Genomic DNA, 16,208 nt, shown 5'->3' with positions numbered 1-16,208 from the left:
AGCCCCTCCTTTTTGTCTAAGATATAGACAAGGTCGGAAACTGGTTGGGCAGGGACTTTTTTGAGCAACTTTCATGCAAGGCACTCATGAGGCTGGGAAGGGACCGTTTTTGCCCAAAGCCAAAGCTCTTACTTGATAAATCGGGCTCAGACATCCATGAACAGAGTTCCCAATACAGAGACCCTGGCCCAATTCCCAAGCCCTCCTGTCTCAGTTGAACATCCCATCCTCCAGTTCCCCTTGGTGTCTGGGCTCTGCTCGATGTCATAGCAATCGCTGTTCAAAACTTGAAGAGATGCGCCAGTGTCCTGAGAGGGATGCTGAACTATGAGGCAAAGGAGCATGGGTTCCACCTTCCACCGAGCTGCGTCTAGTAGGACAGCTGCAGCTGCTGCCAGGGTTATACTGATGCTTAGGAGGTGCCAGGTGCTGAGTTTCTGTACATTTCCTCATTTAATTCTCACAACTCCATGAGGCAGGGATGATTTTTATTCCCATTTCCCAGAGAAGAAGCTGAATCTTAGAGAAGTAACTTTACTCAAGGCTCTAGAGGACACAAGATGCACCCCCAGGTGTACTTAACTCCACATGTCCTTTGGGAACGTCTGTCTTCTTGACTCCTGTGCAGTGCTGCCTCCTGAGCCGACTTTGAGAACTTAATGTCTTTCGGCCCCAGTTTCCCCACATCTAAAATTAAGGTATAGACTAAATTCTGGCCACACATCAGACTCATCTGGGAAGTTTTATAAATGCAGATTCCTAGCCCCCGGCCTGGTGGGAGAGCAGCCCATTTTTCTGAATGTTCTCCAGGTGATCCTTGGGCAGGTGGACTCCACTCCTGGGCTCCTGATGTTCTCCATCCTCCCAGCACTCAGCTCTAGCTCAAGTGCCAAACAGGATGCCACATGCACAGATGAGGCTTTCATGACACTGAATAATGTCTCTTAGCCGTGAGACATTCATTCAGACCACACCATCTGCCCCAACCCCTGTTTTCTGCCCTCCTTCAGGTTCTTCCTGTTACTTTACCCTACTCTAGGTCAGCCTGAATCTCACCATGGGGTTTTACATGTGAGAAGACCCTGGGGTGAGAGTCAGGCCACACAGCTGGACTGAGAGATGCCTTTCCCAGATTCCACCATCCTTTGCCTCATGAGCTTCATGGAAGCGAAAGTCCACTGAACATCCACAGTCTGTTGTGAAAATGTCTGGGGAGAGGAGAAGGCCAGGATGCCAACCCAAATTCAGAGGCTCTGAGTGCTCCAAGAGGTTAAAAACTTTTCCTGGTTCATCTCCCCACATCAGCCCCTGCAAGCCAGTCATCCAAAGTGCTGGCCTGGGCCCCAGAAGTAGTAGCAATGTCCTTTGGCATGAATGGGGATGGGTGGCAGAAAGCATCGGGGCATGGGGAGCAGAGGGAAAAGAGCAGATGTGAAAGGAGACACTGGCAGCCAGCTCCTGGGACCCCAGCCATTTCACCCTACCCTGCCCCCTTTGAACTGAGACCCCTATCCCCCTTGGAGGCACAGGGATGGCCCTCTCCACCCTTGCTGAAAGCATCACTGTGTTTACTGTGTCAGACGCAGACCAAAAGAACCCAGCTGAGCCAAAGTGACCTCTCTTCAATTGAACCACCTTTGAAAAATTGAATTTAAGAGCATCTACGGCCAAGGATTCTCCTGGCCCAATTTTAAATGGAGATTATTCTTTTATGAAAAAGCAAAAACTGTGTTTTTCTCCTTTGTAAGTAATTTGAACTAGGTCACAATTTATGCAGTGCTTCATGGTTTACAAAGCTCATTAAAATCAGCCTCATTTATTCCTCAAAACCTGTGACTCAGTAATAATAATGAAAACTAAAACTTCCACAAACTATTCTAAATGCATCACAGGTATTAACTGTTTCATCTTCACAACACTGCAAGGCAGGCACCACATCATCCCCTTTCTAAGGGGTAAAGTAATTCACCCAATGTCACAGATCAAGGAATGGATCAATCTGGCATTTGAACCCAGCAGCCTGGTTCCAAAGACCAGGTTTGTAGCTACAGCCAAGCTCCTCTGGTGCCTGCACCTGTCCACTTTTCTTCCACAGTGACTGGAAGCTTCTGGAGAGCAGGATATCATATCTTAGTGAACTGTGTATCCTTGGCTGCTGCCACAGTGCTCAGCATTAGTAGGAATTCAATGAAGAAATGAGGGGATAACTTTTTAAAGTGCTACTTTATCACGAAAATAAAAATGTATAGGATCTCAAACTACCAAGTTACTAGGATACAGCAGTCAAGTTTTATTTTTGTTGTCATTTTTTAAAAATTCAGTTTTATTGCGATATATTCACATACCCTACAATCATCCACGGTGTACCATCAGCTGTTCATAGTACCTCATATAGTTGTGCATTCATCACTGCAATGTTGTCATTTGGTTTTAATCAGAATTCTTGTTGTACACTGTGTATGTTTTTACTGCAGGAATGGGAAGTCAGGAGGGTCCACTCTTTTAATAATCTATTCTTTTTATTTAATTTTTCTCTACATAAACCCACATATCTACTTTTTTACTAAATGCATGGAGTCTATCATAACCTATGTCAACTGTGTTTTTAATTCGTCATTATTTCATTTTCCATTTTTGTCTGCTCCTCCTTCCCCACGCCTTCCTTCCTCCTTCCACCCACACCACCACAAGGTGAGACATGTCAACACATTGGGCTGTATCCTGCCATGGTTTTCTCTGTTCTTGTATCGTCTTACAGAGATGATTATAACATGCCCACATGACCCAAATGTGAGGCCAGTACACATGGAAGTTTTAGTCTCACCTATTTTTTTCTATCGTCATAATGCCCTAGTCATGAAATAATCTTAGGGGAATCGAACTTGAATAGCTCCATATTATAAAATTAATAACATTCAGCTGCAATCACAATTACTCACTGGCTCAAGCCTGCTAGCCTCACTGCACCAGCCTGCAGGATAACAGGACAGAACATTGGGTGGCTTGGAAATCCGGAAGTCTGAAGAGGGCCCATGGTTGAATTTCAGATGTGTCCAGAAAGTCACATCTGAAAATGTGATCAGAGCAAACAACTGACTTTGGTTGCCTGACACTAGGAACCATCCTTGGAATAATTGTTATTATAATGCATAACAATAACAGCTAATGTGTTTTGAGTACTTACTGTATACTTGGCATAGTTCTTCATGCTTTAAGTGTATCAACTCATTTAGTCTTTATAAAAGTCTTAGGAAGTAGGTGCTAATATTGGCCCCATTTTACAAATGAGGAAGCTGAGGCACAGAGAGATTAAATAGTTTGCCTAAGGTCACAGCAAATAGACAGTGGACCTGGAATTCAAACCCAGAGAATCTCTTTGCAGAACCCAGAGCTATCTTACAGGGCTTCCCAGGGGCTTTTCCCTCCTACTAGGATGACCCTCACTCAATTACTTGCCTTGAAAATTCTTTCTTATCCTTTAGGCTTTACCTTAAGTTCACCTCCTCTCCTACACAGAGTTAGAAACCTTCTCCCTCTTGGTGCATAGTCTTTGCAGAGCAGTTTTTTCATGGTACTGTAGTTATTTGTTGATGCATCTTTTTCCACCCGTAATTAAGCTCCTCAAGCACAGGAAAGGTGTCATATATTCATCCCTACAACTACTAATACAATTCCTGGCACAGAGAACCCAAAACTGCCTGTGGAAGGAAAGAAGGAAGGAAGGAAGGAAGGAAGGAAGGAAGGAAGGAAGGAAGGAAGGAAGGAAGGAAGAAAGGAAGGAAGGGAGGAAAGAAGAAAGGGAAGGAGGGAGGGAGGGAACTTCAATTAAATTATTTCACCTCCACTATCCATATGGGCCAATTAAATATCAGAGCAAAAACAGCTTTGCTGAATGGAGAACAGAGTCTGGCAAAGTCCAGCCGGTAATCTTACATAACATGCAGGGCCTGAATTTTATTTTTAGAATATGCCTCTGTCACGTAAACTCAAAATTTATTTGACATAAATGAATATCTGAAAATCTTTCTGTTTTCACATAGTTTATTTTTTCTCAGCTCACCAGGTGTTTTGTTTTCTTTTTTCTAGTGCTATAGAAAATTCTGTGCCATTCAAAGATGTAGATTCAGACAAATACAGTGTTTTCTCCGTAAGTATTATTACCAGATGTCTAAATATTGCATGGCTTCCTACATATTTCTTTCCTTTAATAAGATTGAATTTCATTTGAATGTATTATTAATTTCATGAACCACATAGCATTTTACGATTTTTATGGACTTTTTGGCATCAAATTAATACTTGACCATCCAAATGGATTTTAGCCCTAGAATGTTTTTGTTTCCTGCAGCCACTCCCAGCTGCAGACCCCAGGGGCACTACAGTTCTCTTGAAAGGGATTGTGAATTATTTTGGAAGTTCTTAAACCTACATTAACTTTCTAAAAATGTGTGTGCGTATGTTTGATTTAGAGCAGTTAGAATGTTTGGGTGTTCTCTGTGAATGCAAACAAGCACGTAACAGATGTCACAACCTCCCAAAAGTATGGGGTATCTCAGGTATATTCTACTTGTGAACGGAGGAAATAAAATCATTTGCCATTATCTTGACTCATTTCTTTCAGATCAGTCAGATCAAATATGTAAATTCATATAATTAACCATTTGGCTGGAGACTTTTAAATTATCTAATAAAATGATTAATCATTTGACCAAATAAGGCCTATGTTTTAGAGCCCAAGAGGACTGGTGATTAATAGAGGAATTTCAAGGAGTTAGATGGTCTTTCAGTTTATAAAGGTACACACGGACACACAGGCATGAACATACACATACACACACAGACAGCCTCCCACACATTACCATGTATTCAAATGTGCAGTGTGTATGTGCACACAGGCATGTGTGTACACACATGTCCACAAACACCCACGCACTCCCGTATACCCACATACAGGCACACACCCAGCATCACATCCAACCGCTCCACACACACACAAATCCATTCAGCCTGCCTCCACATTCACATACACACACACACATTTGCACACCACCACCTGTTACTGGGCCCTGTTTTACATTACACTTCACCTCACACAGCATCTCCTACTAGTCTTCATTTTCTTAGTGATTTCTAGTTCCTAGACTATATTTGAGTTAAAAACTGCAGATGCCAACAACACTCAGACAGCTCTGACTGACCTCCCCCATCAAGAACATCAAAGCAGAACTGAACTCCTCCTGGTGTGACCCTCCTTTTCAGACACTGCGGGGCTATCACTGGCGAGGCCGAGACTGTGACGACAGAAACAGGATGGCGTACCCTGGCAGAAGGTAAGAGTCTCCTCTGCCTCGCTGGTTTTGAAAGCCACCTTCAGAGAAAAAAAAGGCAGTAGGCTTAATTCCTTCCCTGGCCCTGGGGATTCCAATCTACAGAGAGAAGGGACTTCCATGTTCCAACTGAAATAAAGCTCAGTGAAAAAACAACAGCATTCAGCCATCCGTTTGTCCAAGAAATGCTTATTGAGCATCTGTTATTTGCCAAGCACCCTGCAGCACGTCATGTGGGATGGTAAATAAGATAGAAATATGCCACCTCCTGAGGAGCTCACAGTCTAGTGGGAGAAACAAGCAAGGAAACAGGTTATTGTGGACATTTATGCAGCCTCCTGCACTAGTTCCAGGAATGGGCCCAGAGATAGAGGCCTCATCCACCAGGAGCAGGGAGAGGGCTCCGTGACCTGAGAGTACGTCACATTTTATTCCCCGGCTGACATTGTTCAGCCAATCATACTTTGGACTTCAAAAAGTGACTATGCCGACCTTCACTTTAGCTGTGACTACAATGCCAAAGCATTAAATTTAGCAGATGTTTGAGCATTGCAGAAGCACAGTCTGAATGGCTTCATCTGCCTAAATTAAACGGCCACATATTTGTTCATTATGCTCATCGGCACCAATCCACAACACAGTCTATGAACGTAGCCAATCACAGAAAGGGCTGGATTTAGTCCAGGGTTCCCAGCAAATGACCAACACCGAGGTTGATGGGAAAGAGGGCAAGTGAAGATGTCTGTATGCCACTATACCCATGAAAAGTGGCACTCCCCTTCAAGAGCACTGTTTTCTTTCAATGATACTTCATGTAGCACAAATTCAATCATTCATTCATTCATTCACAAAACCGATATCACTGAGTAGCAAATGTGTCAAAGAACAATGTTGATGTTTTCTCCATAGGCCAGACAGCTGGGATGCACATCAAGACTCAAACTGTAATGGCATTTGGGTAAGCAACTAAATTCAGATTTAACCCTGTTCTCTAACTTCCCATTCTCCCCCCCAAAAAACCCACTGCCTATTTCCTTTAGTCAGATCTAAGAAAGAAGATGACAACCTAAAGCTTCTCTTTTTCTGCTGTCTGGAAGAGAGCTATAAAATTCTGCACACATGAAGAGTGTCAAGGATGTAATAAAAGTTTGAAGCTCTCTTTGGTCACAACCCCTTTAAACCTTGTTTAAAGTTACCCACATCTAATCCCTTTGTTCTATCTTGAATGGTGTGAAATTAAATGGGGAGTGGTGTTAGCAAAGTTTTATAGCAACCCAAACAGCTGTTGGAACAAACCACATGCTGTCACCATTTTATTGCAGACATTTTTTCTATTTCATAATGCTAGACAGGCAGAGGAAATTACCCGGTGGTTCCCTGATTACCGTATTTCTACAGTTAGCTGCCGGTGTCCAAATTCCCTATGAATAATGGATTTGCAGCTTCCAAGGAGAGAAAAGGGAAGGAAGGAGGGAAGCCAACCAAACACTTATCTGTGGACAGTAATGGTGGCAGATTCAAGTTTTGTGTGGTCTTAAACTTATACAATTTGAGGGGTCCTTGTGAAGATAAAGAATACCAAATTACAAATACAAAATTAGGTATGAACATAAATAATTATTAGAAAAATAAAAGAAATCCTAATGAATTATTGGAGTCTTGGAAGTTCGGATCCCTTTCTTTTAAGATCTCTTTACCAATTTATCAGGAGTGCTTACATGGAAACATGTCTGACTTGAGCCTGCCTTCCCCTCTCCACCTAGAACACTCTATAACTCCCATTAACTCCCCAGCATTTACACGTTCTGGGGGCTCTGCAAATGAAGGGTCCTGAAGCTTAGGATTTCTTGGCTTCAAAGTAAGTTGTCTCTGAATAGTTGCCTCATTTGACCACTTGGATGAAGAGGAGAAAGTTTCCACAAATATTTCCCTCCCTCCAGAACCTTGACAGTCCAGGCTTGCCCCAACAGTCACCTACAGCATGCATTCAGATCCTGTGGCTTTTGGGATATGGAAAGCAGGACAGATGACTGTACCCTATCCTTCCACCCACCCATCCCACCCTCAGTCACACTGCCTTCTCATAGAAATGGAGAAGACGTCTCCCCTGGTACTTAAGGCATCAGTCAACACCCCCAAGGCAGCTCCTGTTCGATAAACCCAAGGTTCCCTGTGTGGGAGGACAAGGGGGTTTGGTCAGTGTGTGAAGCTGCTGTCTTTCTTCCATGGTCCCTCCCCTGCCTCAGACATAGTGTGTCATCCCCCACAAGAAGGGCCAAGAGGAGACGGTGCTAGATCAAGGGAAAATCCACCATCAACTCAGGGATGCAAGACATCAGTCATAGGAGAAAGACACATCACCTTCACACCTCCCCTTTCCACAGAGGAAAAATCACTCACAGAATCACAAAATCACAAACTCATAGGGGACTTTACCACCATCTAGTCCAACATTCTCAAACAGCATCCCAGAACCTCAGTGCTGAATGTGACGTTAATAGATGGGGGATGGCAGTGGGGTTAAGGGGGGGCGGGGAGCATAGTCCAGTGAGCTTAGGAGGGACTAGATCAAATAACACCAACAGTTTTCTTTACTTCTGGATTTCTCAGCATCTTTAGTGTTCTAATATGCATTAAATTCTTGGGAACTCCCAAGACCAGAAGAGTGAACACAGCATTTCCAAAATGGCTGTGGCCACCAAGCACTTGAATCTTAGATTATTATTCCCATCTAGTGGAACCCAGAGCTCTCAAGACCACAGTTAGGCCAAGAGAAAATAAAAGAAAGAAAGAAAAGAAAGGGGGAAAAAAAAAAGATTTGAAAACTTTACATTAAACCTACCCAGACTCTGCTTGAACCTTTCCAAGGAGGAGCCACTCCACTAATGGACAGCTGTGGCTTTAGTGTCAGGAAGTTTCCTCAGCTGTGCCACTCGCTGGCCCACCTCACCTTTAGGATTGTTAAACTCAGCACTTTTGACATTTGGGGCTGCATAATTCTGCGTTACAGGAACTGTCCTGTGTCCTGAAGGATGTTTAGCAGCATCCCTGGCCTCAACCCATTAGATGGCAGCAGCAATTCTCCTAGCCCTGAATTGTGACAACCAAAAATGTCTCCAGACATTGCCAAATGTCCCCTACATTGAGAATCACTATTCTACAAGGCAGTCCTTAGATTCTGGAGATTGCAGGACCCTCAGATCTCCAGCTCAGAGACTGCCGAGCCTGCTCTGGCCCTGTGTTGCTCTGAGGAGTGAGACTCTCTGCCCCATAGCCCTCTGAAAGAGATGGCCCCACTTCTGGATCTCTCCTGATCCCTGCCACCAGCTCCTTTCAAGTCCAACTCGCTTGCATGAAGTATTACTATGTTGGAATAGGGTCTCAAGAGACTTTAAAGGGTTGTACCTACCGATTTGCCTTCACCCTTTTAAAGCCATTTGTTAAAGATTTAGGGTATGTGTCCCTTACATTTCAAAACAAACTGCTCATTTCATCATTTTTCTTTTAAGGGCATTGATCCAAAAGATGGAATTCCATATGAGAAGAAATTCTGTGAAGGTATGAATCGTAAAAGTCAGTGCACGTATTATGACACAATATTCTTTTCTAGTCTGATTCAAATTCAAGTGAATAGACCACCCAAATGGGCAAGTACCTGAAGCTAGAACTTAACTTAAGTTGGCCAATTTATGTGTATTTTCATGACAGAACAGAAAAGAACAGAAAAAGACCTGAAAAAAGATGTAGTGGAAAGAAGGCAAAATTGAGAAAACGCAAAACTAGATTTGTGACTCCTTTATTTGGGGATTGGAAACTTCAGTGATGTTGTTAGAAAAGGCTGCAGGATGGATAGCAGGGTAACCCAAATCCAGCACATCTCCAAATAAGAAAACAAGTGGAGGCAAGAACTGGAATTTTTAATCTTCCATTCTTCCTTCTCGATGTACTACAAGGTCAGACCCTCTGGTGGTGGTCCGTGTGTCAGCTGAGCTAAAGACCTAAAAGCCATAGCCGTTAGGGGCTTTGCAAAATAGCTGAACAAAGAGCTTTGCATTCTAAATGCCCAGATGCCATAGACATCTGGGCCACCAGGACTGTTAGGAAAAAGCTCCCACCACCCACACATTGTTGAAACATGCTCCTTGTGACACCCAAAGGGTCTTAAACAAGACCCTATGGTAGCACCCCTATTAGGGAATGCTTTTCCCCACCATTTGGAAGCATTTCACTTATTCATTCATTCAACAGGTATTTACTGAATACCAATTCCTATTCTATGCCAAGAACTATACTTGACTTGGAGATTTTATGGGCAAAGATTATACAGTCCAGCCCTCTATCAACTAAAGAGTCTTATTATCTTTAAGCTCTCAGAGGGGTATGCAGTTTAGAAATAGTTGTCTGATGAATAAAAAAAAAATAACGATCAAGTAAACTACTGAATGAGTAAACACAGACCTAGGTGAACCCTGACGTGAGGTTCTAGCCTCTCAGAGTCGCTACATCATCCCATCCCAAGCCCTCCTGCAGGTCCTGAGCCTTCTCAGTCCCCACTTGTGGGGCCTGGTGCAGGCCAGCACAGAGGCCCAGGACAGGGAGCCACCGCAATGAGGCTGGGCCATCCTCCAGCATGATTTCGGAGATTTGGAGATGGGGGAAAGAAGCTCCCATCTCTGACTCTAGATGGTATCAACTGATTCTTTCTGGATCTGAGGGAATTTGATAGAGGATATCCACAGGTGAATGATCCAGTGTAACTGGGATTCAGAACCACCATAAATGATTCTTAACCTGCAAACATACAGGGATGCACCAGACCTTTGTATCTCTACCTCTCCATTAATCAGCCAGAACCATCCATCCAGGGCATTTGTGTGTATGGATTAAGGACTTGAAAAGACCATAACAGCTTTGAAACATCAAAACTTCTCCATGAGATCATTAATTTTTAAAGTGAATTGTAACAGAAATTGGTGTGTTTCCCAAGAAAGCAATTTCCAGAAGTGAAATTTAGGGCTTATTTCTGAGTTCAGATCAAGTTTGATTCATGTATTCATCCATCATTCACTCAGGATGTTGTATAGCAGGTTTGCTTTATGCTGAGCTGGGCAACGCAGCTGCATCTGTACAGTTTCACTGACAGTTCTGATGGCCTAGAAATCTCATTCAGCTCCTAAATGCTATGCCCCTCACTCTCCAACATGGACAGAGTGGCAGTGCATCACTGTTATGCTCTGTGCATGGAATGCACACGAGGATATCTACTCTTATAACCACCCAGGCTCCACATGACTTGAGTGCATAAATAATGTGAATAAATTTGTGCTGCCTAGGTTCACAACCCAGGGGGATCATTTTGCTGGGAGACTCAGCTGGGGCTCATTTTAGTATCTCTCCCAAATGGATCACAGCTTCACAGATGTCTTTGGTAAGTAATTTGGACAGTAATTATTCAGGATGCGCTGTCCTTTGGTTTTGTTTCCCCTTGTGCTCTCTTTAAATGTGATGCCAACTCAAAACAGGTGCAAATTTCCCTCCTCAGCAAAATCTGCCACTAAAGGCACATCAGAGCCATTTCAATTCTAGGCCAATGGAGGCAAAGGGTTTCTCCTGCTCACGCTTCCAAACCTCAGCCTCTCTGCTGCCAGGACCCCTGAAAATCGCAGGTGGGAGTGAAGAAGAAAATGGTGCACAGCGAGGCCACAGTCTGGCAGCTGACTTCCCCATGGAGGATGGGGATGAGGCACTATGGGGTCTCTCCGGCTTGTTTTCTGTTGTAGTGGTGGTGGTGGTTGTTGTCTGAGGACTCAAGGAGGGTGTGAGCAGAATGAACTGCCCAGCTCCTGATGGCCACTGCTGCTGCTCCCCAGAGGGTTCCAGGGGACGGTCAAGACGACCATCCATTCCTGAAGAGCAGCAAGACTGTCCTGGAGGTTTTGTTTTGTTTTGTTTCGTTTTTCGAGTCAAAACATGAAGAAGGCCATGAGGCAGAGTCACAAACACAGACCGGCTCCGAGAAGGCAGGGGAAGGGGCCTGTCTCAGTTTGCCAGGGTTGCTGGGTGACTTAAAACAACAGAAATTGTTGCACAGTTCTGGAAGCTAGAAGTCCAAAATCAAGGTGCCGGCAGGGTCCCGCTCCCTCTGAAGGCTCTGGGGAAGACACCTTCCCTGCCTCTCTCCCAGCTGCTGGTGACCCCAGGCGTTCTTAGACTGTGGCTGCATAACTCCAGCCTGTTCCTTCCCACGGCCGCCTTCCCTCTGTGTCTCTGTCCATGTGTCTTCTCCCCTTATAAGGACAGAAGTCATATGGGATTAAGGGCCATCCTACTCCACTATGGCCTCATTTTAACTCAGCTGATTCCATCTGAAATGGCCCTATTTGCAAAAAAGGCCACGTTCATGACTTGAGCAGGTCTTTTCGGGGACACAGTTCAATCCATAACAGAAACTGACATTGATTGACTCCGTATCAGGTGTCAAGCACTGTAAGAGAGATTCACATGTTACTCATATGAACAGCTGAGAAATATGGGATAGAAATATGATTGCAACTCTTTAAGGTACCCCAGTTCATCACTTTAGAACACACGTGCCATATTATCAGGGTGTCCATTATCTTCCTCTTGAATTGTGCAAACACCTGGGGAAATGACATGGTGAAGGGGGACGGGGCAGGGGGTATAGGGAAGGGCAGCCGGGGCACTGTACCCCCAAGCAGGGGATACCCTGGTCTCAGCTCAATCACCTGCAGCTATTGCTTCCTACGGGGACAATTTGTCTCAAGAGAATACACCAAAACCTGTGCCCAGGACTGGCTACATAATTTGCAGGCTCCATAGCAAAATGAAAATGTGGGGCCCTTATTCAAAAGCAGAGGGAAAAGTTCCATTAAAGGTACTAAAATGTAAAACTTTCTCCTTTCTTCTGCAGTCTCTCTCTCAACTTGTCATGGTGTTTTGTTGTTGTTTTTTAATTTGCTATTTAATGTCATTCTAAGAGAAATCATTAAAATTTTAAATTATTAGCATGAATTTTATGTTCATCTCTACATTTTGTAATGCTGGTTTTAAATGCAAATATAAGACCATATATCTCATATGCACAATCTCCAAAATTATACAGTGCTTGTTATTAAGTCCTGGAAGAGGCTTTGAGCTGACCAGAAGAGAGGAACTCAAGCCAGACCCAGGAAGGTTGTGAGGAGGAAGAGAGGGTCTCCCCAGACACAGAGCACCTGAGTGGGCACTTCCTCAGTCAGTGGGTTCTCTGGGCAAGTGACAGGTTCCTACGCTGAGCCACGTGGCCTGAGGCTGGTTTCCTCCTCCTGCCAGTCTCCAGATCCATGGTCTGTGGGGCCATGCAGGGGTAAGGGGCCCCTCTGAGGAAGTCAAGCCAGGCATCTCCCCTTCCTCCAGGAGACTCCCAAGGGTCCTTAAACCTCGTTGCTGAGGCATGCTAAATATTTGGACAGGAAACAGGGCTCTTTCTGGCTCTCACTCAAGGCCATCAGGGCCAGCCCGGGGAGCGGACAGGACAGCCACCAGTACCCAGACCCCACCCTCCCCAAGTTGGTGCCCAGGCTCCCGCCAGGACAGGAGAAAGACGTGGGGACATGGGCCTACCCCAAGGACACCATAGGTCGCCACCCTGCTGGAGGGTGCAGCAGTTGCAGAGTGGGGAAGAAGAGACCAGATGGGCCTAGAAGGCAGCAGGTGGGGGAGCAAATGGCCAGGAACAATCTTAGGGAGGAGAAGGAATCCAGGATCCTGGTGAGTGGAGGCACCAAATGCCTCCCTCACACATGGCCCGTTGTTCCATTGGACTTCATTCACATAACACACATTCAAAAATAAAATTATTGAGGCTTTCAAGGCAGGGACAGCAGAGCATTAAACCAGGTGCAGGCCCATTAAGCCAGCTGGTAGACCAGCAGCCTATGGTTCTCACTTGGCTGAGACAATGCAATAAGAGATGAGGGAATGTTGCCACGGCAGGGTCCTAACAAGAACTGCCTTATCCATTAGAGAAGACCATGGTGGCCCCACCCAATGGAAAGGAAACTGTGGCACAATGGGGGAGTCCCTTGTAGTACCACCACCTCTGATTCCTGAGAAATGAACCTCCATAAATTATAAACTTTTCCTTAACCCCTTCCTCCCAGACTAAAGAAACTGAACATGAACCCAAACACCCTCTGACTGAACTTCCCCCAAGTCCCCAAACTGGGAAACACAGACCTCCTTCATAAGGATGAGCAAGCAGGGAAACGTATCTGGATATATAAAAATGCTCAGGAGCTCAAAAAGAATGCTCTTTTGAAAAAACAAGCTTGCTGTGGGACAGAGTCACATTTGGTAAAAGTACTAAATTCAGATTCTCAACAGTTGAGAGAAGATTGCACGCATAACAATCTGAGATCAGGGGAGACGGCTATGAAGTGAAACAATAACAACCCTGGGTAAAAATGCAATGGCAACACTGACTAGCAAATTGGACAGTACTGAAAACAGAATGAGCAAAGCCGTGGGCCAGCGGGGGAAATTCTAAAATTTAAGAAAAGGACAATAGCCTGAAAACCAAGAGTGAAGAGATGAAAGGCATGCAGGATGGGTTCTGGAGATCGAGGATGAAGCCCAGAAGAAGGGGACATATCAGGCAGAGAAGCAGCAGCAACCAAAGAAATAATAAAGGATAATTTTCCTGAGCTGAGGAAATACTAGCCTTCAATCAAAAACCCCCACTGAGTGCAGGACAAAGTATGAAATAGATTCTTTGTCATGTCCTGCTTTTTATATTTCAAGGGCAAAGAAAAATGTTACAGTCATTCTGCCAACCAGGGTACAGAGTAGGAGGGAAAATTTGTTTGGCATCAGACTTTTCTCTCAACACTAAATTTCAGAAGACAGTGGAACAGCAGCCTCTACTGAGTTTTACGGACTAATGACTGTGTCAACAGTGCTCTATCTACCAGATTATTGTTCTCACATAAAAGCGCAAAAAACTTATCTTCAGTCATTCAAAGGCTCAGAAAGCATACCAGACATATGCCTTCTTGGGGGAAAAAAAATCATTTTCAGAAATACTCCCATCTCTCTGGCATGATATTATTAAGGGGAAACCAAAAAAAAAAAAAAAAAAAAAAATCATTACCAAATTTAATTATATAAAATTTTCAAAGGTATGCCATGTCAAAATATTCATAAAATTTAACGGCAAATGGAAAACTAGAACAATATTTATAACCTACAATTTAAAGTATTTAAATAGGGTAAGATTTAAATACTCTTGTAACAAAGAATTCCTATACGTCAATGGGCAAAAGACAATTTAATTTTTTCATGGTCAAGAGCATGACCAATAAATATAAAAACAGTTTCAATTTCATTAGTAATCAAAGAAACACCAATTAGAAACAGTGGAATATCATTTATAATCCTTCAGATAATCAAAGGTCCAAAAAGAGATAAAGACCCAGTTTTAACAAGAATACAAAGAAACAGGCATGTTCATTCACTGCCAGTGAGAGTATAAATCGTGAGAACTTCTCCAAAAGGCATTTGGCAATATGTATAAAGCGACATTAAAATGTTTGTGATTTTCGACAGTAACTCCACACTGGGAATTTACCTTTAAAAATGATCAGTCATTTGCTCAATATATGTACATGAATATTCATCCGAGAGTTACTTATAAGAGCAAAAATGAGGAAAGAAACCAAAGATTTAAAAAATAGGGTGTTAGATATATAAAAATATATTCCATTCATATAATGATAGATTATAGAACCATTAACATACATATTATAGACATACTTGTTGGCAAGAAAATAAGTTTATTAAAATTTGTTAAGGGAGAAAAGCAGGTTACAAAATAGAACGTGTGGACCAATTTTTGTGAATTTAAGTGCATCTCTGTGTGCAAACAAAAAAATATTGGAAGTCCAATATGTTAGTTAACACTGATCATTTTGGGAGCTGGAATTATGACTAAGTTCTCTGCAAATTTTCTTCAATGAATCTGAAGTATGTGTGTACCAAATACTGTAATACAAGGTTTCAGTGATTTGTTTGTTCTGTTTGGGTTTTTTTTTTTTTTTTTTGGTTTGTTTGCTTTAAGCATATAGGCAAGGAAACTATGTAAAGAAAACCAAAACATTAGATTACTGTATTTAAACTTTGTAAAAGCCCTCCGAGATATGTGTTATTGCAACATATCCTAATTTTACAGACAAATACTCAGAGAGGTCAAGTAAATTGCCCAAGGTCACACAGCTCATAGTGACAGATGCCTCTCCTCACAACCCTGGGGCCCTCTCTAGAGTTCTTCTGGAGAAGAAGGCTCTTGCTCACTCTCACAGAAGGCAGTGAGACACTTTAAGTAGAGTAGAGACACTTTAAGGAAATCACTTCAACAGTCCCAGCAGGAGGCCCCATCCCAGAGACTTGATTATTGGAATTTGGATTGGAACATTTTTTTATCAGCTATTGGCAACAATGACCTGAGTGCAATACTGCAGATCAGCATTTGTTGGTTTGGGGTTGGTTTATTCCCCCTCCCACTTTTTTACTGTAAATAGTTTTGAGAAATGACTGTGAGAATGGTAATGATATAGGATGGATGAGGAATGCAAATCAGGAATGACAGCAATTGGGATTAACTTGTCTGATCAATATGACAATGCTATGGATGGTAGGGACAGCACTTCAGCCTTAGTGTCATTTGTCATCTGTTTCAAGCCTCCAATGCTCTTAAATTGTCTCTCTAACATTCCTCTCCAAACTAAAAATTAGCCCAGTCACCCCCAGCCTGTTAACACATCTATGGGATACCATTTGATAAGAATGGACGATGGAATGAGAAGAATAAAAGAGAGAGAGAAT

At 43.3% G+C, this 16,208-nt stretch overlaps 1 protein-coding gene across 2 annotated transcripts in view; it reads left to right on the top strand.

Moving 5' to 3' along the window:
* The window catches only part of AOAH (acyloxyacyl hydrolase), a 185,226-nt gene that overhangs the window by 75,419 nt on the left and 93,599 nt on the right, over positions 1-16,208 (top strand). For both annotated transcript variants that reach the window (XM_037837087.1, XM_037837086.1), the window contains 5 exons: positions 4,087-4,147; positions 5,260-5,330; positions 6,237-6,285; positions 8,837-8,885; positions 10,661-10,755. In XM_037837087.1, the coding sequence (XP_037693015.1) occupies positions 4,087-4,147; positions 5,260-5,330; positions 6,237-6,285; positions 8,837-8,885; positions 10,661-10,755 (325 nt within the window). The remainder of the gene's footprint in view (positions 1-4,086; positions 4,148-5,259; positions 5,331-6,236; positions 6,286-8,836; positions 8,886-10,660; positions 10,756-16,208) is intronic.

This window comes from Choloepus didactylus, chromosome 5 (genome assembly GCF_015220235.1).
Source record: "Choloepus didactylus isolate mChoDid1 chromosome 5, mChoDid1.pri, whole genome shotgun sequence".
In the NCBI taxonomy this organism is placed as follows: domain Eukaryota; kingdom Metazoa; phylum Chordata; class Mammalia; order Pilosa; family Megalonychidae; genus Choloepus; species Choloepus didactylus.
The sequence above is the reverse complement of the archived record's forward strand: the minus strand, read 5'-3'. Positions and strand labels throughout refer to the sequence as shown.